We start from the raw sequence: 22,257 nt of genomic DNA, 5'->3' as shown, positions 1-22,257 counted from the left end.
AAAATATTAATAAAAATATATTTTGGACTTTGTTGTAATTTTTATTTCAATTACCTCAAATACAAAACAGGAGCCAAAAACAAGCGTAAATGCATAAATAAACTTTATTAATAGCAATTTTAAAATACAACAATTTTTAAAGGCACATTATATCAACTTTTGATTAGTTACCATATTATAGTACATAATTTCATATTGCACTTTCACAAGAAAAAAAGTGGTTATTTACATTAATACAATAAAAATATATATATAATAAAAAGATATGTGTATATATAATTTCACATAAGTACAAGATTAGAATATAATCAGTCAAACACATCCACAATGACTTAAACTTCAATTTGAATGCAAGCAGCCTAGAAACAGAACAAATAATAATTATTAAAAATATATTAACAGTAAAAAAAAAATTACCTATTATAAAACGTACAATCTGAATGATTGATGTGATGGTTTGAAAAAGTAAATTTAATTTTTTTAAGTGTGCTACGATTAAGCTTACATGTGACAAAATAATAAATAAATATTTTATTTACACAAAATTTGAGATAAAAAGGGTTCGAGCACATTAACTTCAGAACCTGCAACCATGATGTTCTAAGCCTGAACCGATGTAACTTTAATCCCCAAAACACCGATATTTCTAACTCAGCAGAGCTTATTTTGTGCATTTACATTTTATCATATGACCTTTTTATCACAAAATCCATGTATATAAATTTTAAAAAAATGTTTAAAGAAAGGGCTTGAAACTATAATGAAGCAATTATTGTATGCATAGCAGGTTCTCTTCTCATGAACAAAGAAAAAAAAATCGATATTTAAAGAATAACAGTTATATAAAGGTAAAAACATCAACTACCTGTTTTGGTCAGACCACTTCACAATACTGTTTTTGATTTTTTTTTCCCTCCAAAATTCATATAAAATTTCAAATGTAATGCTGGGATCTAAACCCAGAACCGCTAGGCATGGCTAAACAAGAATCAAACGTTTTAACGACTCGGCCACCATAGCTTCCTTGATATTAATTTTTTTTTCATTAATCCAGAAAGGTTTATCCAGAAGTACATTTTATCATTTATTGTACTAATCGGTAGTAAATTAATATTTATGATAAAAAATAATATAATAATTTATCAGGCAATGACACATGAGAAACTGCGGCACTCAACATGAGAAATTAAGGGGTAAAGAGGTCTCGAGGCCATCATCATTTAACTTTTAAGGCGACATGGAGGATTCTAGGGATGGAGAAAGTTAGAAATTGCACGGCAAGGTTAGCATGGATTGAAAACTTGGTGTGGAACATTTGGAACCAATTCACTAATTTCGTGGTCCGCTTGACCAATTAATACATTACAATTAATTAAGTTTTTTTTTTATTTTTTATTTTTTTAGTTGAGATGAAAAAAAGCTAATGGCACGAGCGGGATTCGAACCCACGATCTTCGGCTAGATACACTGCTGCTCTACCACTTGAGCTATCGTGACCTCGATCCACTCGGACATCAACTTCCTATCTCAACCCCACCTTATGAGTTTTTCCCTCCTTTTTGCCATTTTTCAAATGTCGTGTAATCGGATTGGATTCTCGACGACAAATGAAATGGCCTCGGAGAGCTTTAGTGAAGTGTGCTTCATTTAATTCATTAAATTCACTAATTTCGTTGTCCGCTTGACCAATTAATACATTACAAATTATTAAGGTTTTTTTAATTTTTTTATTTAGTTGAGATGAAAAAAAGCTATCCAATCTGATTACACGACATTTGAAAAATGGCAAAAAGGAGGGAAAACTCATAAGGTGGGGTTGAGATAGGAAGTTGATGTCCGAGTGGATCGAGGTCACGATACTCAAGTGGTAGAACAGCGGCGTATCTAGACGAAGATCGTGGGTTCGAATCCCGCTCGTGCCATTAGCTTTCTTTCATCTCAACTAAAAAAAAAACTTAATTATTTGGAACCAAGTTTGGATCAGTTCATTGGCAAAAGGAATGTTGAGTTTTTTGGATAGTGGCGTAGTATGGAGATTTGACTTGTCTTTTTGACTGGGAGGATTGGATGTGCTGAATAGATTGGTCAGAACCGCACAGTTTGTAGTCCAAATTGGTCGCAATTTTGTAAATAGATGAGCTTTGGTCCTAAAAGTCTTCATAGTTATAGTTTGATAATGGTGTCCTAAATGAGGGCCAAAGTGGCCTAGTATGCTCGATGGATGACACTTGAATAGGTCATGATGCGTAATGTTTCTAGGAATAAGAAATTTGAAAGAAAATTGATTTAGAAGGCCGCACTGAACGTATTAAGTTATCGTCATCTTGTGTATGGATTCCATGTGTGCTGTATAAGAATAGTCCAAAATATCTGACTCATGTGGAAGTTGATACAGTGGAGGGCTGTTTTCAATGTAAATTTTATGAATGAAAACACAAAACTTTTTTTACACGGTCACAGTACTAACACGCCAGCACTGCAACTAGAGGACATACCATGAGAAACTGGCCAATGCTGTTGTACAAGGTCCAAGGAGGTCTCAAGGCCATTGTTGATTTAAGCAACGGGGCAGTTTCTATGAAGCCAGGGCTCAAGCAGTAGGATGGATGAAGAGGTTGGTGTAAAACCTTTGAAATCAGGAACAGATCAGTTCATTGACAAAAGGAATGTGGAGGTCGTTGTGGACAGTATGGTTAGTGAGGTAGTAAGAAGCTTGGACGATTTTCATTGGACAATTAGATGTGCTGGATGTGGGTGGCTGGGCAGAACCCCATTGTTCCTAAAGCCTTGTATAAGGTTAGTTTAGTGGTGATGGTCAAGATGGATTTCAGCCCTAGAAGTCTTGTAGTTGTCTCTTAAATCTTCCGTGCACCCAGAAGACATACCGTGAGAAACCAGCCAACGCTTAGGGATGGTCTCAGTGTGAGCAAAAGGCCATTTTCAATTTAAGCGACGGGACAGTTTCTGTGTAGCCAGGGCTCGAGCAGTAGGGTTAGGATGGATGAAGAGGTTGGTGTAAAATCTTTGAAATCAGAAACAGATCAGTTCGTTGTCAAAAGGAATGTGGAGGTCAATGTGGTTAGTTTGGTTAGTGATGTAGTAAGAAGCTTGGACAATTTGTCACTTTTCAGTGGAACAATTGGATGTGCTGGATGTCGGTGGCTGGGCAGAACCCCACTGTTTCTAAAGCCTTGTATAAGGTTAGTTTAGTGGTGACGGTCAAGATGGATTTCAGCCCTAGAAGTGTTGTAGTTGTCTCTTAAGTCTTACGTGCACCCAGAGGACATACCGTGAGAAACCAGCCAAGGCTGGTGGCACTCAGTGTGAGCAAAAGGAGGTCTCAAGGCCATTGTCGATTTAAGCAATAGGACAGTTTCTGTGCAGCCAGGGCTCGAGCAGTAGGGTTAGGATGGATGAAGAGGTTGGTGTAAAACCTTTGAGATCAGAAAAAGATCAGTTCGTTGATAAAAGGAATGTGGAGGTCGTTGTGGATAGTATGGTTAGTGAGTAATGTAATAAGAAGTTTTGACGACTTGTCACTTTTCATTGCGCTGGAGGTAGGTGGCTGGGCAGAACCCACTGTACATAAAGTTAGTTCTAAGCTTAGGTTAGGTTATGGTCAAGATTTCAATCCTAGAGATCTTGTACTTGTTTGAATCTTCATTTAAGTTGTCTCTTAAGTCTTCTGTGCTGATTCCACGTCAGTCTACTATCTAGGTATAGTCTTAAATATTTGATTTGAATGGAAACCAAAAGGCTATTTTTTAAACGTGAACTTTTACTAAGTTCAGGTCATGTTCTCCATTTGGTGTGCCTGTTTGATTAACTTAAGATGTTCTTGGATGTTGGAGGCTCTTGGATAGGATTCAGTCGAGAAAAGAGAATTTTAGTGTCATCCCCATCAGTGTTGCGATGTATTGTTAGAATAATTTAAAAAGAAAGCTGAAATACAGTAGACTCTCATTATCTGAGTTTTCACTCGTTCGCAGTTGCCCACAACTGTTTTTTTTTTAATCCTAAATTTATCTTTTTTATCAATTTTCTCTTTTTTAGGCCTTAAATTTTTTTAAATCTGTTTTGATACCATGCATAGGTGCATGCATACCCCTATCAATGTATGTACATATTGTTTACCTGTGTGGAATAAACTTTACATATTTTACCGTACATTGTATTTTCTTATTGATAAAACCTGAAAAATATGTGTAAATAAGGTCATATACAACATTGACAGCAGGCAGTGTCTGAATGGTATGCAGATAGAAGAAAAATGCTTTGAAGCTTGAAATTCGGGGTATTTCCGATTATCCACGGTTCTTGTTATCAGAGTCTACTGAACGCACACATTTATTTTTCAAATTTGGCAAAGGAGTAAAGATTGCGGAGGCAAATTCCTAAAAATTTAAAAGAAAAGATGTCTTCAAATATAAAATTGTCTTTTGTTTTTCTCAAAGGAAATTATTGTAAAATCAACTTTAAAAAAACCGTTAAGTGCAATATCTTATTAGTCAGACAAAGCACATGAAAAATTTATTTAGTACTACTTCAAATATCACTGAAACAGTTACGATTTTAATTCAACATTTTTTCATAAAAACTTAAGTTTCTATTTACACACAAAACACAACTATTAATGAAAAAATTTTATGTTTTGATTACTTATTATTATCCTAAATTTTGTTAAAATTAAGGCTGCCAATTTTATTCAAGCCAAGAGTTTATCTCGCTGACCACTCGGCTACTGTGGTCCGTAATGTGTTTTTACAATTTTCCTATGGAATTTAGTTTCATTTCATCTCATTCTCTTTACAAAGATCTTTCTATTTTTCGCATGTTTGTGTATTTTTTTATTTGACTTTTCTGATATGTACTTTTTTTAAGTTTTGCAACTCTGATTTTTATAATTTTTCAAAATTGCAACTTTATTTTTACCATTAATTAAGGTTTTTAGTTGAGATAAAAAATTCAATGGCACGAGCGGGATTCGAACCTACGATGTTTGGCGTGTAATCGGATTTTTATCTCAACTAAAAACCTTAATTAATTGTAATATATTAATTGGTCAAGCGGACCACGAAATTAGTGAATTTAATGATTTTTACATTTTTTTCTCTAAAAAGGCCCTTATGGTATTGTAATAAGTCAATTTTTTTCATATTAATCTTTGACATCCATCAATTTTTTACAATTTTGTAATATAAATATAAATCAAATATAAACGAGACTTTTTTCTGTGTGTTTTCAGTGATCAGGCGGCCATTTTTAGAGTAAATTAATTGGGACGTAAGGGGTTAGGTAGTCGTGTGGTTCTGATCTTTTTGAGCAGTACAAACTTCAGTTTCCAGTTTGACAGTTCCAGTGCAAGTGACCTTACTAAGGCATTATGGCCTGGTTGAAGTCAGTCTTTGAATAACAACTAAAGTTTGAAACTTCTGTTAGGGACTTGCTGAGGCAGGAGGTTTGGAAACTGTCAAATGTTAACATTTGAAGCTCTGTATCAAAATGAACCTTAGGCAGGAGCTCTGAGAAGACAGTTATGCAAAACAGACAAAATTTGGAGCTACCATGATGAATGCCTAGTTGAACGCAGAAAAGTTTGATGCTTCTCTATCTGGAATCTACCAGGAAGGAAGCTCTGTACTCCAAGGAGCAACTATTATAACAGCCCAAATTTGGAGCTATATATGAAGATAAATTAAGAAAGGAGCTTCAGAGACAGACAGTAAGTAAAATTAAAGTTTAAAGTTCTTGGGGCTTAATGAGCCAAGGCAGGAGGTTCCGAAGATGAACCAAACCTTAAGCTGGGTTTCCATTGCATAAAAGAAAAAGAAAAATCACACACTTAACTAAACGTGAGAATCACTTGTGAAAACACCAACTCGGGGGTTAACCATTTCCACGACGCAAAACATTCACAACCTAGAAGCAAAACAAGGTGAGCCATAAGTTTGCGCAAGACAAGCATCAATGTTTACTATCATGGGGATACTTTTTGTTGTGTTATCTTTGTCCAACTTTGACGCTCATTTCCTTCCTGTATCTTGTTCTTGTTATGAGTTTTACCTTTAGCATCCCACAAAAATCAGTAGCTGGGATACATTCAAATAAGTCGAATGCGCAACACTTGGATGCGCACTAAAAAAGCTGACAGCTGGTCGGCTCAGCCCAAAACATCTTAATGCCGAAAGTTTCACAGTCCTGGATAGATATACACAAACGCGAGTGATTTTTGTGCATTGAAAACCCAGCTTTAGGGTAGGAACTTTGAGAACAAAAAACAACCAAAATTTAGAGCTACGATATCAGGTTGACGGAAGCTTTTGAAATCCGCCGAGTAATCAAAACGGTAGAACGAGTAGGAATAAGCTGTGTGATCCGTTAAAACATTATGACAAAGGATCTAAGAAAACCGTAAAGTGTGTGTCAAATTGGTCGCCTTTTGGCGGCAGAATAAAGGTATAGGTGCTTCTGGTATGCTTTTACCAACCTAATTAACCTTGTGATTTTCACCTCTTTGGGATTTAAAAAAAAGGACAGTGATTTGAGACGATGCAAGGATGGTGGCCTTTAATTATTTTAATTATTTACAACCTCCCAATCAGATAGAAAAAATGTATTTACAAAACAGTAGGTTATATTATTTTAAAAAATGTTTAAAATGCTTTGTTATTTCATAAGTTTTTTTTAAAATTAAGCCTTGTTTATATTTTATTTACCCTTGCTGAATCCGAATATCCTTTATATTTTTAGTAATTTTCAAAATTACTAATATTTTATCACGTTTATCAACATATATAACAATCAATTAATAAAGGTTTTAAGTTGAGATAAAAAAATCAGTGTCACGAGCGGGATTCGAACCCACGACCTTCGGCTTGATATGGCGCTGCTCTACCACTTGAGCTATCATGACTTCGATCACCTTGGGCACTAACTTCCCATCTCAACCCCACCTTTTGAATTTCCCTCCTTTTTGCCATTTTTCAAATGTCGTGTAATCGGATTGGATTCTCGGCGACAAATGAAATGGCCACAGAGCTTTAATGAAGTGAACTTCATTTCAATTCATTAAATTCACTATTTTTCGTGGTCCGCCTGACCAATTAATATATTTCAGTTAATTAAGGTTTTAAGTTGTGATAAAAAAGTCAGTGTCACGAGCGGGATTCGAACCCACAACCTTCGGCTTGATACGCCGCTACTCTACCACTTGAGCTATCATGACTTCTATCACCTCGGGCACTAACTTCCCATCTCCCACGGTAGCTCAAGTGGTAGAGTAGCGGCGTATCAAGCCGAAGGTTGTGGGTTCGAATCCTGCTAGTGACACTGACTTTTTTATCTCAACTAAAAACCTTAATTAATCGTAATATATTAATTGGTCAAGTGGACCATGAAATTAGTGAATTTAATTATTTAAAATGAAGTATACTTCACTAAAGCTCTCCGTGGTCATTTCATTTGTCGCCAAGAATCCAATCCAATTACACGACATTTGAAAAATGGTAAAAAGGAGGGAAATTCAAAAGGTGGGGTTAAGATGGGAAGTTAGTGCCCGAGGTGATCGAAGTCACGATAGCTCAAGTGGTAGAGCAGCAGCATATCGAGCTGAAGGTCGTGGGTTCGAATCCCGCTCGTGCCGTTGACTTTTTTATCTCAACTAAAAACCTTAATTAATTGAATGTTATTAATTGGTCAAGCAGACCATGAAAAATAGTGAACACATATAACTTTAAAAAGAGTTAATTGATGCTTGGAATGGGTGCAAGGTAATTGAACAAGAAAAACAGTTGGGACAATTAAAACGACAGGAAATTCTCATCAAGGGTGAAAAGTTTAAAAATGAAAAAGTTTATATGTACCAACATTCAATGGATGTTGGATTAATAATATACCAATAAAATGTATTGTTTTATATTAAGGTCTAAGTTGTGATTTTAACAGTCAAATCATAGTCGATATTTGAATATGCAATTTTTGTCATAAAAGAATTGCTCAATATCGTAGATTCACATCGACATCAGACAAATACAATTTACGAAATTATAATACAAAATTTATATAAAAAAAGTGCAAATAGAAAAACAGCATTAATAAAAATTCCAACAGAAGGAAGCGAATCATGCAAGGCGGTGTGACAGAAATTCCTCGTAACCACTAAACAAAACACCCTAAGCCCATGCTAAAACGAAAATTTTACCAGAGAAAGAAAAGATGAAACGGCATCTTGTGTTTACAAAGCGGCCTTGAGCAAACTCAATGCTCAATTATGTTCCCATGTTTGTCCATCAGCTTTAACTGGAGCCGAGAATGAATTAGTCAAAGTAATAAAATTAGAAATGCTCTATTGCTAAATTTAATGAATGTTAATCAGATACACAAGGTTTTTTTAAGGAGCGTTGTAACAATATGGTGGTGTCCTTTCAGAATGGGATGTTCAATATTGATCGAAACTTGTTCTAATTTGGATTTATACAAGAAATCAATTTAAAACAAGTCGTGTTTTTCTACAGTCAACCCTTTATGATGAAAACCATGTCAATCTCTAATAATTAATTCAAGATACAATTATCAATGTTAAACTAAAAGCAAGGTTTTGTTATACCAACATACCTTACAGCTCCAGAGAACAAATGAACACATTAACAGCCATTGATTAAAGACATTCGTTTACATATTAATTTCAAGCGTATCGCTGAAAGAAAAACACTGAAATCATACTGAAAATCCAATCACCATATTTACAGTTTATACAGAAAAAAAAGAATTGTTAATAAATGTTAAAGTTTAATGTGTGATATATTTTTTTTATTTTATAGGGAAAAAATACGTTTAAATTACGTTTTATTCCATCTATGGTGTGTAAACTTTTAAAACAATCTATTTTCCTCATGCCTTCATTTTTTTAAGAAGGACCAAAGATATTTTTGTAAAAGATAGACAGTAGACATTCACACAAAGATTTAAAAAAAACCAAAATAATGGAAGCCACACCAAAGAGTGTAGGTGTAGTGTAAAAGACAAAATTTGTACACCGACGACGACAAATTCGTAAAGTAATCTAAACTGCTTTTTGATTTTTTATCAATGCATTAAATTTATCCGGTTGAAAAAATACGCGCTGACTCCTTGATAACCTTTGTAGATTTGTGACAAGTAGCACACCACGTAAAAACCGTCTGAATAAAGAAAACGAATTTATTCCTTTTAATCCTGATACACTATTCTTCTTAAAATTTTGTAGTATTTGTCAACAGAAAAAATTTCCTGGTTTTAATTTTAAAAAATCTGATAAGCAAGCCCAAAAAATTGTTTAATTTTCATCTTTCCAAAGACAAGTTTAATACGCTTATACATTTCTAGTCGTACAATTTTCTTGTACCATGATCAATTTGAACCTCTGAATTAGTTAATACATGCTAAACATGCTAATAATGTCAATAAGTTATAAGTAAAAACAGTCAAACTTCCCTAAATGGACATTAATAACTGGACATCCCTCATAAATGGAAAATTACTTTACTCTAAAAAAGTCTTTTAATAAACAGACACAAACACAAAATTTATAAATTTTTCAATATAATTTTTTTATAGGTAGAAGCAGAAAAAAAATAACTTAGGTTTTCTCAATTCAACTAATTCTATTACAAGTTATTTGATAATTTTAGAAAGTTTTTCATGTTTTTTCACAATCTTCAAATAATAATGTCCTTACATCATTGTGTTTAATTGCTACCTGTGATATTCACGTAATTATTTTTGTTGTCATCTTTTTTTTTCCTGGGAGGTTTTGATCTCTCGCCCCAACAGAATAACTTTTATAAGCCGTGTTTATTCAATTTGCTAGTTCTTGTTTATACTTAATTATTTTTCGTTCTTCATCTTTGTGTTGCCGATTTACTTTTCTAAATTGTTGAAGATAGGTGTTGGTTGTTTCCTTCTTTGTCAATTCATTTTTTGCTTTCACTTAATTCACCTAATAATTTTTCTATATGTGGACCTCTTATAAGCTGTAACTATGCGAAATCCTATTCCTGAGTCCACTTAAAAGAAATTCGACTGTATATTGTTTAGTTTTTTTTTAAATTTCATGCTTTGTTAATAGTGTTTTTTTTGTTATAATGAAAACCTCTGTGCATGAAAATAGTACGTTTTTATTTTCCAGCATTCCTTTGTTTTCAAATTATGTTTATGGCAATCTTTATTAATAAACAGGCTGTTGGAGAAATGAAAATTAGATGTTAATTAAATATAAGTTAGCAAATCACATCGTTAATGTGCTGTCAGACTGCTGAATTTAATTGGCCAGGATAAACTAGTTCTAATTTTTTTTTTCCAAGAAAATATATGAAAATAATATACCTCAAAATGTTTCATATCTTCATCTTGAATATCTGCAACATCATCTTCATTCAATAGCATTTCACTATTACCATATCGCCTTCTGAAAAAAAAAATTGATTTTTCAGTTATTTAACATTTTTTCAATAATTTCCACGGACAGAAATTTATAAAATTGTACTGTCTTAAAATATACTTTAAAATTTAACCTATGTCTCAAAGATCAATATTTACAGATTAATTTATTAAATTTATCAAAACTAGTTGCAAACAACGAAACCAAAGAGATGCCTTTCTAACGGTTTTTAATCAGAATTAAATATAGATTCCCTTGATAAATTTTATCTTATCAAAAGAAAAAAAACGTCCGTACATCAAATATTGACAACGAATAAATTCTTACACTAATTTTCATGACAGCCATATCAGACAACTTCTTTTTCCCTGTTTATATAATGTTATAAAAGAAAAACTTGAATGAGTTTCCATATTCTGATACCCCAATACATAAAAAGTTTTGAAAATATCAGTCAAAATATTAAGAATAATTTTTATACGCGAATATTTTGCTATTAAATTTAAATTTGTCTGCGTGGATAACTGTTAAATTATATTGTTGTTAAAATAAATTTTTGTTTGAAAAAGTGCAGATATCTCATCCTTGTTTCCTATAAAATAATCTTTCCTGTAAAATAATCATAACAGAACATTCTTGGCGTTAAAAAGATACTGCTTAATCGATTTTCTTGTTTTTCTGCTGAGTCTGTGATGTGATGAAAAGATAAAAATTCACACTGAACATTCCACAATGATTAAAATGAAAAACTATTCTATAAAACACGATCTCATCCACAATGAAATTCTGCTTTTGAGTAGTCCAGACGATGAAATTGGCATTTCCTTAAAAGATATAGATATCGTTTATATTTTTAATATGAGGGTATTTCAACTATGAGGTTACATGAACCCCCTTACATGTTTTTGAAAAAAAAAGCCCATTTGTAAATCAGATTGGCCGCAGATTTGAACCTGGGACCTTTACCTTACAGTGACGAATGACAAGTCAGTTGCACTACCCCCTGGGAAATATAAATATCAAATCCTAACATAAATTTAAAAAACACGTTTGACAAAAAAGTACGCTTGTTATTTTAAGAGCGTTTTTCATTACATTAAAAAAAAATTTTTTTTAGTTTATATTTCAATTATCTTTGACCTTTATAATAAATAACACTTAAGGAAAATAGTTTCAGAAGATGTGTAAAATTAAAAGCATACGTAAAATTTATGAAGGAATTATCAGCAAATACATCGCTAAGTCCTTCAAATGTCAACAAATTGAAGAATTTGAAACAAAAAGGAACATAAATATGAGCGGTAAGACTCAATATTGACAAGCTTTTTTCCTTCTTTTAAATGTTTTGTTAAAATTGAAAAAACATTTTGCAAAACGACGGGAAACAAGAGTGCCCAAGGATAAAAATAACTGAATCATGCATAAATAAACTGTTCCCAAGGCCAGTGTGATTTCAAAGAATTCACGATCTAAATCAAAACTATTAATTAATTATCGCGAATGTTTTCCCCTAGCACGTGTCTTTTTAAAGGAAAAATGTGATGTAACAAGACTTAAAACTGGAAACTTAACTTCCTGAAAATCTTTCTCCAACCTACTTCTCTGGCTTATGTCATTATTACACATTCACAAGATTGAGCCCTCTTAAAATTATTTTGATTAAAAGTCGTTCTTTTCTATTCATCAGGAAACTTTTCAAGTATTATCATTTTAATAAATAAATTACAAATCAATACTTATTCTAACCAAGCGTGTAATTTTTAATTAAATATATTTATAAATAAATGATATCAAAACATCAAACTTCAGTCAATAGTCAAAAATGTCGACTAATATTTTTGTCAAATTGTTTTGTATTTTCATTCTGACTGACACGCCATTAAATCTTTGTGTATAAAAATAAAAGGTCAACTCGATAACTCTTAACATATCGTTCTCAAAGAATTATCTTCTTCATTTTAACCGAAATACTTTTATACTGAACTAGTCGCAACTTGTTCAATATTTTTGTTGTTAATATTTAATTTAATAACTTTTAACCTAAATAAATACAAACTTAAAGGGTTTTTATTTTAAAGTAAAGTTATTCCTTAAGCGATTTTCTATAATTAATATTATTAGCATTCTATTGATACATTTTATCTATATCATCTCAGATAAATCACAAAAGGAAAAGATATATCTATTTTAATACAGACAGATGTTCTCATTCTCATAACAATAAGTTTACATTTAAATGAAAACAATATTTTAAAAAAAAAATTGGCTTCAGATTATGTCATTCCACTATGTCTCAGTCGTGTGATGTAACAGCTCACCACCAAGATTTTAACTTAGGAATAAAATAAAAATTTTCGTTAATATTTCCCAATCTGCCTCCAGCAAGCAATGCAACATACAGAGTGGCCCAAGGTTCAGTTTTCAGATGAATATTATTAAACATATCTTCAGAAGCCTTACAAAAATGTTTAAATCATTTAGGAATAAATGGAAAATCAAGCCTAACCCTGGCAAAGCCCAAGCTATCTTATTTACTAAAATAAGCTCCTATACCATTTTCGACCAAAATGTCGATAATTAAGAAGAAGAAGAAGAAAGAAGAAGAAAAATAACTTTATTGTGGGACTAGTGTCCCCAAGAATAATTTACATGATATAAATAAAGGAAGTTCCTTCTATGAAATTAAAAGTTAAAAAAAAGATAGAAATCTTCGCACAATGTATGCCAGTAAGGCAGGCCTGAAGAGAAAATTACAAGAATATTAAACAAAAATAACAAATGTTAATGTGAGGTCTCTGCTTGGAGGGAGAGGAGGTGATTATACGGTGGGATTTAAAGGAGGAAAAGGAAGCAGCGTGACAAATAGAAAGGGGGAGACCAGAGTTTAGGGGTTCGGATCAGAAAGGATCTTACGAAGGTATGGGTTCTATGTTGCGGAAGGATAAGGTCGATTGGAGATGAGCGGGTGTTACGAGTGTGATGTGAGGAGTTGAATTGGAGGGATTGGAAGATGTAAGGATGAGTGTGAATGGACTGGAAAAGAAAGCAACCTAGGAAATACTGTGCACGGAAGGAGAGGAATAGCCAGGAAAGTTGGGAATACAATCCCGACACCCGGGATCCCCTTGCACGGATCCCCACAAATCTTATGCAACAATTCATAATACGCTTCAATCGCGCGTTCCCCCCCTCTGAGAGACCACCGTATGCCACACAGCTGTAATCGAAGAAGGGAAGTATAAGGGAAGATACAAGGAGGTGGAGAAAGGTAAGAGAAGCCAGGACCGACGAAACAGGCTGAGGGAGGCAATGGCGGGAAATGTGAGAATGCCAGGAAAGGTTTTGGTCAAAGACTACTCCTACATTTTTAACCGAGGAGCACAAGGGAATGGGATGGTTATTTAGCATGTGAGATAGGATGCTGGGGAGGGAATTGAAGAGTTGCCTGGACCCGATAATTACGGCGGTGGATTTGGACGGATTGAGGACTAGGGAATTTTTATGTGCCCATTTGTTGAAGGAATTTAGGTCTTTTTGGATCTTGAGAATGGCCGAGTGAAGATTGGAAGGATATGTATATTTGGGAGTCATCAGCATATAGGTGATAGTTACAAGACTGGATGGAGTCGGGCAGGTCATTGATATAAATGGAAAAAAGGAGAGGAGAGATGCTATTAACCCGAGAAAAGCGTAATTAAATATTTAGGGATGGGGTTAGATTCTACAAGACCAATTCTGGTACTGTTTTTTTTTTGCCTTGTTTTCATATCTGCCATATCAATGGTGAATAGTGTGGGAGAGACCCATACTACACTCCAATTTCCGTGATTAAATAACTAAACCATTAAGCGGCCCATAGACGGTCAATATTATTGTACAATATAGATTGCACAATAATTTGACTGTTGCCCCTTAACGTTCAATAATATTGTACAAAATTTTGTTTGTGCAATGAACTTGAATAGTTTGAAGGTGATATTGAAGTATGTGCAATACCACTTGTTTGTGTGCCACTTGTTACTTCACAAACTGACTGATATTGCGCAATAATGCCAACAGACGGTGCAATATTTTCCGGTTGTCCAATATGTTTTCGACTTTTCATCAATCATGCAATGTATTGCACAAACTTTCAATGTCGTCTACACATGATCAATTAAATTGCACAACCCAAAATATTGTGCAATAATATTGATCGTCTATGGGCCGCTTTAGCCGCAATGAAATTGTACACACCATTTCTGATAAGGTGGTGGTGTGTGTTACTCAAAATTTACAGCTTTTAAGCGACCCTTAGATGGTCAATATTATTGTACAATATAGATTGCACAATAATTTGACGCTTACCCCTTAACATTCAATAATATTGTACAAAATTTTGTTTGTGCAATGAACTTGAATAGTTTGAAGGTGATATTGAAGTTTGTGCAATATTTTGTTACTACTTGTTGTACTTCACAAACTGACTGATATTGCACAATAATGCCAACCGATGGTGCAATATTTTCCAGGTTGTACAATATATTTTCAACTTTTCGTCAATCAAGCAATGTATTGCACGAACTTTCAATGTCGTCTACACACGATTAATTAAATTGCACAACCCAAAATATTGTGCAATAATATTGATCGTCTATGGGCCGCTTTAGTAGGTAAGAACAAGCCGCATTGTAAAATCGCAGAATACAACTGATCCCTGTATTTTGTGGTTAGAGGGCAGGATAAAAAGATGTGGTCCTGGTCCGCCAAAGAGCCATTATCACATCCGCCAAAGGGCTATCTTTAATACCAATCTTATATAAATGATATAGTAGACTGTTATGGTTCAGGTGAAGCCTGCAAATGGAGGTAAAAAGTTTTTTTGGCCCATTGAATATACTGAACCATGGTTTGTGTGGGATTAATGACTGGATTCTCACATATACTTGTTCTTTTACTGTCTTGGATGAATTGTACTCCTTTTGCCATTTCTTTTTAATATAATTATTGACGTATGCTACTACGTGGGAAGATATTACCCCTGATTTTACTATTCCTGAGTGGGCAGCTTCTTTTGCCAGAAAAGTTATTTGTTGTATTTATTATTGCTATGGCCTTTTACCCATATTAAAAATACGTTCATACTCTTGTCTAATTCCATCAATCCCTGTTTGATTGATGTGATCAATGGGTCCTTCATATGACCGCTTCTAACCACTGATAATACGCTGTCCGATAGAATTATGGATGTTTGACTAGGGTTTTTCGCTATATATTTGACAGCTTCCAGTATACCCACAGCTTTGGCTGTATAGGTAGAATCTGGGGGAGTTTAATTTGAATTGTGGAATTGTCTGCAATGTTTAGAACTGCGGCTCCAGTTCCTCTGGGGGATTTCGATCCGTTGGTATACGATATTGTCACTAGGGACATCCTCCTGTTTCAAGGCAATAAATGATTGACTCTGGCATTCCTTTATTACTTTAGGAGAACTACTTTGTAGCTTCCATGGGATGATGTCCTTGGGCGAAAAAATCATTTTTCCTAGACCGAGCTCTTTTAACTGCATAAAGAATGGTACCAAAAAGAGATTTTGATGACTTGTGGGGGCGGAAGCCATAGCACCTAGGGAACATCTTGCAGCTTTATGCTGGAATCTGTCATCATAAACCATCTAACCATAACCAAATCTCACTCCAAGGCCATTGGAGTTGATGGCATCCCTATCCATTTTCTTAAACTCTGCCTCCCAATATTTCTACCTGTTCTACTTCACATCTGTAACTACTCACTCCAAAACTCTCTTTTTCCGACAGCTTGGCAAAAAGCCCTTGTCCACCCTGTCAATAAAACCCCCAACCCATCCTCCCCTACAGACTACCATCCCATTTCCATCCTTTCAAAACTGTCCAAACCCCTAGAAAGATTAGTCCAAGCATAAGTCTCCAGGCACCTTAAACAGTCCCGTCTTCTCAACCCCCTCCAATCTGGCTTCTGCCAAGGTTATTCCACCCAATCAGCACTAATAAAAATTACCAGTGACCTCCACTTAGCAATGGACCAACGTAAAGTTACTATACTTGTCCTTGATTTTTCCAAAGCCTTCGATTCTGTCTCTCACTCTTCTCTCCTCTCTAAACACGAATCTTTTTCCTTCTCCACCAGCACCATCCGTTGGTTCCACTCCTACCTTACCAATCGCCACCAAGCTGTCTCCCTTCCCAATGGCCTTACCTTCTCCTTCCCCCCTCTAAAATCTGGGGTGCCCCAAGGCTCTAGCATCTCTCCTATCCTTTTTTCCATTTATATCAATGACCTGCCCGACCTCATCCAGTCCTGTAACTATCACCTATATGTCGATGACTCCCAAATATACATATCCTTCTACCCTTCCGATCTTCACTCGGCCATTCTCAAGATCCAAAAAGACCTAAACTCCATCAACGAATTTGATCAATCAATTTGATGACTTGTTGCAGTCTGTATGGACAGAGTGATGCACGGTTTGAACAGCTTGGTGTTCGCTGTCGGCTAATCTTGTTGATATGCCAGCTAGTTTTTCTCTCCTCAAATGTAGTGGCATAAGAACAGCTTCTACTGTTAGGGCATTTGTGGGGGTGGAAGCCATAGCACCTAGGAAACATCTTGCAGCTTTATGCTGGATTCTGTCTAATCGTTTAAGATGGGTCTTGGCCGCATTCCCATAGATGCTTCCGTAAACAATTCTAGATAACACTAACGATTTATAAATTGATAAACAGATGCACGGATACACATTTGAGGACATTCAGGGCTTGTTCACATTTTTTCTCTGCATATTCAATTTGTGATTTCCATAATAAATTTCTATAAACAACCACTCCCAAAAATTTGAATGAAAAGCAAGGAACCGGATCAGGCATTTTCTGTATAAGCTCAAAATATGAGCAATTGAATTCATTATGGAAGTACAACTCAGTCTTTCAAATTTTGGGCCTTAGAAAATCTTAAAAGACACTGAAAAAAAAAATCCTCATAAGATCAGATAGCCATGGTTAAAGCACTAACATGTAAAAATTAATCAGTGAATGCATCTAAAATCTCAAAAACCTGAGAAAACAAAACCTGATATCGTAGATGCCAGAAAATAAAAGAATTTTGGGTAAAATGAAAAGGCAGACAACTGGCTCGAGGAGATCTGCCAGACCATATACAGGTTATGAACATATACATACATAAAAACCCACATAAATTCTCCATCTCAGAATGAATCCAAAAAAGACAAAAGGCAAACTGTTAAGCTAGAGAAGGCTAAACTCGGAGGAGTAATACTGGTCAAAGGCATCAGAAAACATCTACAGAAAAGAAAATGATAGTCAATGACCTAATACTAAGAGACTACCTAAGAGAAAGAGATTCAACTGAACTGAACTAAGACACTAGGAAAAGTACAATAAGCCAAAAGGCTGCAACGCTAGGGAGACATAAAACCCTCACTTTCTAGATTTCCATCAGAAACTCCAAATTAAACGAATAAATATTTAAACATACTAGGTCCAAAAAAATTGGTTAAGTGTTGAGAACAACCCTCGTCTTCATATAAATGACATTGAAAAATTAACCTGAGTTCACTTCATTATAAAAAGTACAATATAAGAGGATGAAGTATATCCTGTTTTATTTTTAGTTACGAGTTCAGTTACGACTAACTGAAATATTTTAGTTAAGGGCTTTTGTTATATTTTTTCTCCCTAAATTTTAAAATTGCTTTATTTTACAAGTAATAACAAGTTTACATCAGAGGTTATACAGCGTAAATTTAATTTCTGTTCTCTCCAATATTTTTATTTTATTTTTTATTGGGACTTTTATGGACCCTAAGACACGAGCTTTTATTTTTTGTTTAGTTTCTCGCCAACTATTAAGTTTTTAAATTAACTCTCTAGGAGAGCGAGATACAAATAGAAACTTAACTATTTCAAATGGCTAGAGTTTCTTGAATGTACATTTTTTAAAGCTTTTTTTATCGCTGATTTCAATGCTGTCAACAGTTTTTATTGTGTTTTTATTAACAATTCTCAATTCACATAAACTATTTCAGAAAATATTGTTTTTCAGTAAAAAGAAATCATTTCCAACTTCAACTGATGACAATTTTATCATTTTAACTGAAATTTGCACCAGGGCGAATCTCGTTTTAATGAGCTACATCCATATCGTTCTGTTAATTGATGCCGTTTGAGCTAATTGTTGCGAAGTTTTGAAAAAAATGTAAAACTAATAAAACAGTGGAGTTAGACAAAAACTTTTTGGCTGATGAAAAACTTGACAAAATATAAAAGTGTATCAGGGTTTTTCCCAAAAACTATTGAAAACAATAAAAAAGGAGGACAAAAGTTAATCTCTCTGTACAATCAATATCCTGAAACTTGTTATTATTTTTTTTAATGTTCTATAAAAGGCATAATCAAGGATGGCATGAAGTTTACAAGTTATTAGGACAAAAATGTACCAGATCAAAAAAATAAAAAAATTGTAGTCACATGATTCAGTCCAATAAAATTTTAAAGTGTAGTAATTTTTGAGTAAAACAATATTCACAAATATAATCGATACAATTTTTACCGTGTTTGCTGAGGGCAAATTGCTTGTTGGAGATTCGGAAGGATCTTACAAAAAAAAAAAAAATCAACTTTTCCACTTTAAAACATTTTAAACAGGTAAAAGCTTGAAGTCTATTTTAAGCAATTATACGAATAGTAATCAATTTTAACACTTCAATTATCTTTAATTTATTTTGAAATCTAGTTATCTGAAAATTATGTTTTCTGAGAGAGATTGAAAAACCCAGTTGGAATGATTCTGAACCATCCTAATAAAAAAAACTGATTATAAATTGATATTTAAAATAGAAAATAAAAGTTTTTTAATATCATATTGACAAATTTTTCCAATCAGTGTTGTAGGAATTGATTCATGGTTTTAATGAAATTTCTCTGAATGTGTTCATTGTTATTGACAGTCATACTATGAAAAATTAATTTGTACAAAATTATAAAGTCTAGTGGTAATAAAGATAACGATCATTTTTCACCCAAACATTCTAATTTCAGATAAAAATCTGAATACAAAAAATTAATCTTTGCATTAGAAAATCTTTCTTTAAACAATTTGCTGAAGACTTAAAGTTTTAAAGTGTAATAAAAGGTTTTGGACAAATTTGATAAGGACAATCTGATGTTGTTGACTCTTGTTGACACTCGTCAATGCGAATATATCCAGGATCTCTCGTCAGACTTTTTTTCCCCATCAAATAGAAGACGAGGTTAGATATTCAATTATCCAATTGAGCTTTTTATAAAGAACAGCAACTTCAAGTGTATTAAATTAAATGCGAACTTTGACAGCTACAATTACTCACCACCAGTTAATTCGATTAAATTTACTTTTTACTAAATTAAGTGCTTCCTCCCTAAAATTTAGCACAATTGAATGGTTGATAACATCAGAGATTAATTGAAATAAAGGTGTAAAATGGAAAACACCTTCAGGTCCGATCCAAACAAAGTGACTTTTTACCGACAAAATAAGAAAAAAACAATGCCATCCAAAATCTGATATAATTGTTATTTTTAAAATAATAGAAAAAATAAGGTAACTCAAATAATCAATTATACCTAAGCAAGAGTATATTTTCAAATGGCAAGTCAAGAAAGGCCTGGCTTATCAAATTTTAATTTTCATTAAAAAATAAATTTTAGAATTGTGCTTTTTAATTATTCAAAATAAATAATTAAAAAAAGTTAACACCAGCTTGGGTATTTATCCAATAAAAGAATAGATTTGTTTTGTATTGGGCAAAAATATAATTGGACCAAAAATATTATTGTCAAGGCGTGAAAGTTGAAATATTTGATTAATGGAATATGATATTTATAAATTGAATAAATAATATTAAAGGTAGAGCAATTTTTGCTTATAAGCTAATAAAATTTCTACAAAATATTCAAAGAACTGAGTTTTAAAGCAAAAATCATGTTTTTTGTCATGTTGAAAGGTAGAAAAGGCACCTTAATTTTTTAATTTCCAATCCGACAGTAATAAATTATTTAAAACCATAAAAAATGCTTATCTGCTAGATGTCACTGTTAAAAAAATTAATTGTAAGAACTTACATCATGACTCTTCTCCAGACCATAAGCGAAATGTAGCCGGTGAGGGCGATCGACACGCAGATTCCAGCTGCCAAAGCCGCCGATGAGGTAGTGCCGAATTTGCTGTTGCCCGGCAAGGCCATTTCAGCCTTTTGAGGTTGCAATCCGTTACTCGCATCTTCTGTGGTGAGCCTGTGACGGTCTTGGGTGTGCGGTATAGGGGTGACATACTCAGCGGGTTTTGCAGTGCTGGTCGCTGTCGGAAGACTCGTGCTGGACGACATCGGTTTTTCCGTAACTGTGTTGTTCGGCTTAGCTGTCACAGTGCCATTACTAGGCTTGTCTGTCGCAGTACTGTTGTTCGGCTTAGCTGCTGCAGTGTTGTTTTTTGGCTTGTCTGTCACAGCGTTGTTCGGCTTAGCTGTCACAGTGCTGTTTTTTGGCTTGTCTGTCACAGCGCTGTTCGGCTTAGTTGTCACAGTGCTGTTCGGCTCAGCTGTCACAGTGCTGTTTTTTGGCTTCTCTGTCACGCTACTGTTACCAGGCTTTTCTGTCACAGTGCCGTTATTCGATGTAACTGTCATGTTGACGTTTGGTTTTATTATTTCTTCCTTGGAAGTTTTTTCACTTTCGTGAGCAGGTTCGATCTCACAGGGTCGGTCGACCGGTGTACCGTCGAAAGACAACTTGTTGCACATTTTAACAGCGCCATCACTTTTACCAGATTGACTGTTGCATTCAGCAATTCCTACAGTGACAAACTTACAGAATAATTCTGCCCTAATTCATAACAAGAAAAAAAAGAAAATTTAAACTCACCTATATTAATGATTAAAAATAAACTTAGAAGTAAACGCGTATAAAAACTTCCATCTTTATTCATGGCTGGTGATGATCATAAACGATTTAGCTATAATCACACTCGTCATTACAGACGAATAATAAAATTATGATAAAGAGATAACTTAGAATTTAGAAAAAACTCTTCTAATCATATCAAAACAAGGCACTTCGAGAATTGACCTCAACCTTAATCGTGTCTGCAACAAGCAACTGTCTGTGACTCAATGCCTAGGGCTCAACACACATCTACAGAGTACAGATCTCTCAACAAGTTGTAGAGGGCAGCTCGATCTGCTTTAAACTAAATTCGCCAAATTTAAATTTTAAAATTTAAGACGTAATAATACAGATAGCAAGAGGAAAAGGAAACTCTGGCTCAAATTTTATTTATATTTGATGATGTATAAAACCCTGCATGTGAATAATATGATTTGGCATTCAGGAATGGTTTATAAGGATATTTTGTTCAATTTTTTAAAAATAATTTCTTGCTTCCATTCGTAAGACTTAAATGCTCAAATATCTAAAAAAGTTTTTTTATATTCTTTTAGTAAATGGACAATTCTATAATTCTTCCAAGGCTTACTCATTTCTGAGACAAAAAAGTTCAAATATCTATAAAAGTTCTTTTTTTTAATGCGTTTCTGCTTATCGAGTGTCAATTCCATAAGTGTCTCCAAAGAAAATTTCTTAGGTTTACTCATGTGTGAGAAATAAAATTCAAAAATTTAAGAAACTTCCTTTTTTTCAATTCCATAAGTGTATCTAAAGAAAACTTACTAGGTTTACTCATTTCTGAGATATAAAAGCTCAAATATCTGTGAGTTTTTAATTTTCTTGTACCATCTTTTAGATGAATGTCAATTCCATAAATGTTTCCAAAGA

At 33.8% G+C, this 22,257-nt stretch overlaps 1 protein-coding gene across 2 annotated transcripts; it reads right to left on the bottom strand.

Annotated features, from left to right (window-relative positions):
* Positions 1–86: 86 nt before the first annotated feature.
* LOC106664016 (serine-rich 25 kDa antigen protein-like) lies at positions 87–21,628 on the bottom strand. Of its 2 annotated transcripts, XR_001340127.2 has the most exons (5): positions 21,349–21,628; positions 20,551–21,277; positions 10,363–10,444; positions 8,201–8,298; positions 87–359 (listed from the first exon to the last, which is right to left on the bottom strand). XR_001340127.2 is itself a non-coding variant. In XM_014389361.2 (4 exons), exons 1-4 carry the CDS (start codon positions 21,410–21,412, stop codon positions 333–335), a joined length of 900 nt encoding a protein of 299 aa, XP_014244847.1. In that variant the 5' UTR covers positions 21,413–21,628; the 3' UTR covers positions 254–332. The 2 variants fall into 2 exon arrangements, 1 of the variants encoding a protein (XP_014244847.1); XM_014389361.2 differs by lacking the exon at positions 8,201–8,298 and having other exon boundaries at positions 254–359.
* Between the last annotated feature and the right edge of the window lie 629 nt (positions 21,629–22,257).

This window comes from Cimex lectularius, unplaced genomic scaffold, assembly GCF_000648675.2.
Source record: "Cimex lectularius strain Harlan isolate CLEC.00 unplaced genomic scaffold, Clec_2.1 scaffold26, whole genome shotgun sequence".
NCBI classification, from domain to species: domain Eukaryota; kingdom Metazoa; phylum Arthropoda; class Insecta; order Hemiptera; family Cimicidae; genus Cimex; species Cimex lectularius.
Note: the sequence above shows the minus strand (reverse complement) of the source record. Positions and strands in the feature narration are given on the sequence as shown.

Excerpts from the sequence above, each read along its gene's own strand:
- LOC106664016 (XM_014389361.2), bottom strand. The coding sequence starts at position 21,412 with ATGAATAAAGATGGAAGTTTTTATACGCGTTTACTTCTAAGTTTATTT. Across the intron at positions 21,278-21,348 it reads ATTTTTAATCATTAATATAG|GAATTGCTGAATGCAACAGT; the intron begins GTGAGTTTAAAT and ends TTGTCACTGTAG. Across the intron at positions 10,445-20,550 it reads GTCTGGAGAAGAGTCATGAT|AAGGCGATATGGTAATAGTG; the intron begins GTAAGTTCTTAC and ends TTTTTTTTTCAG.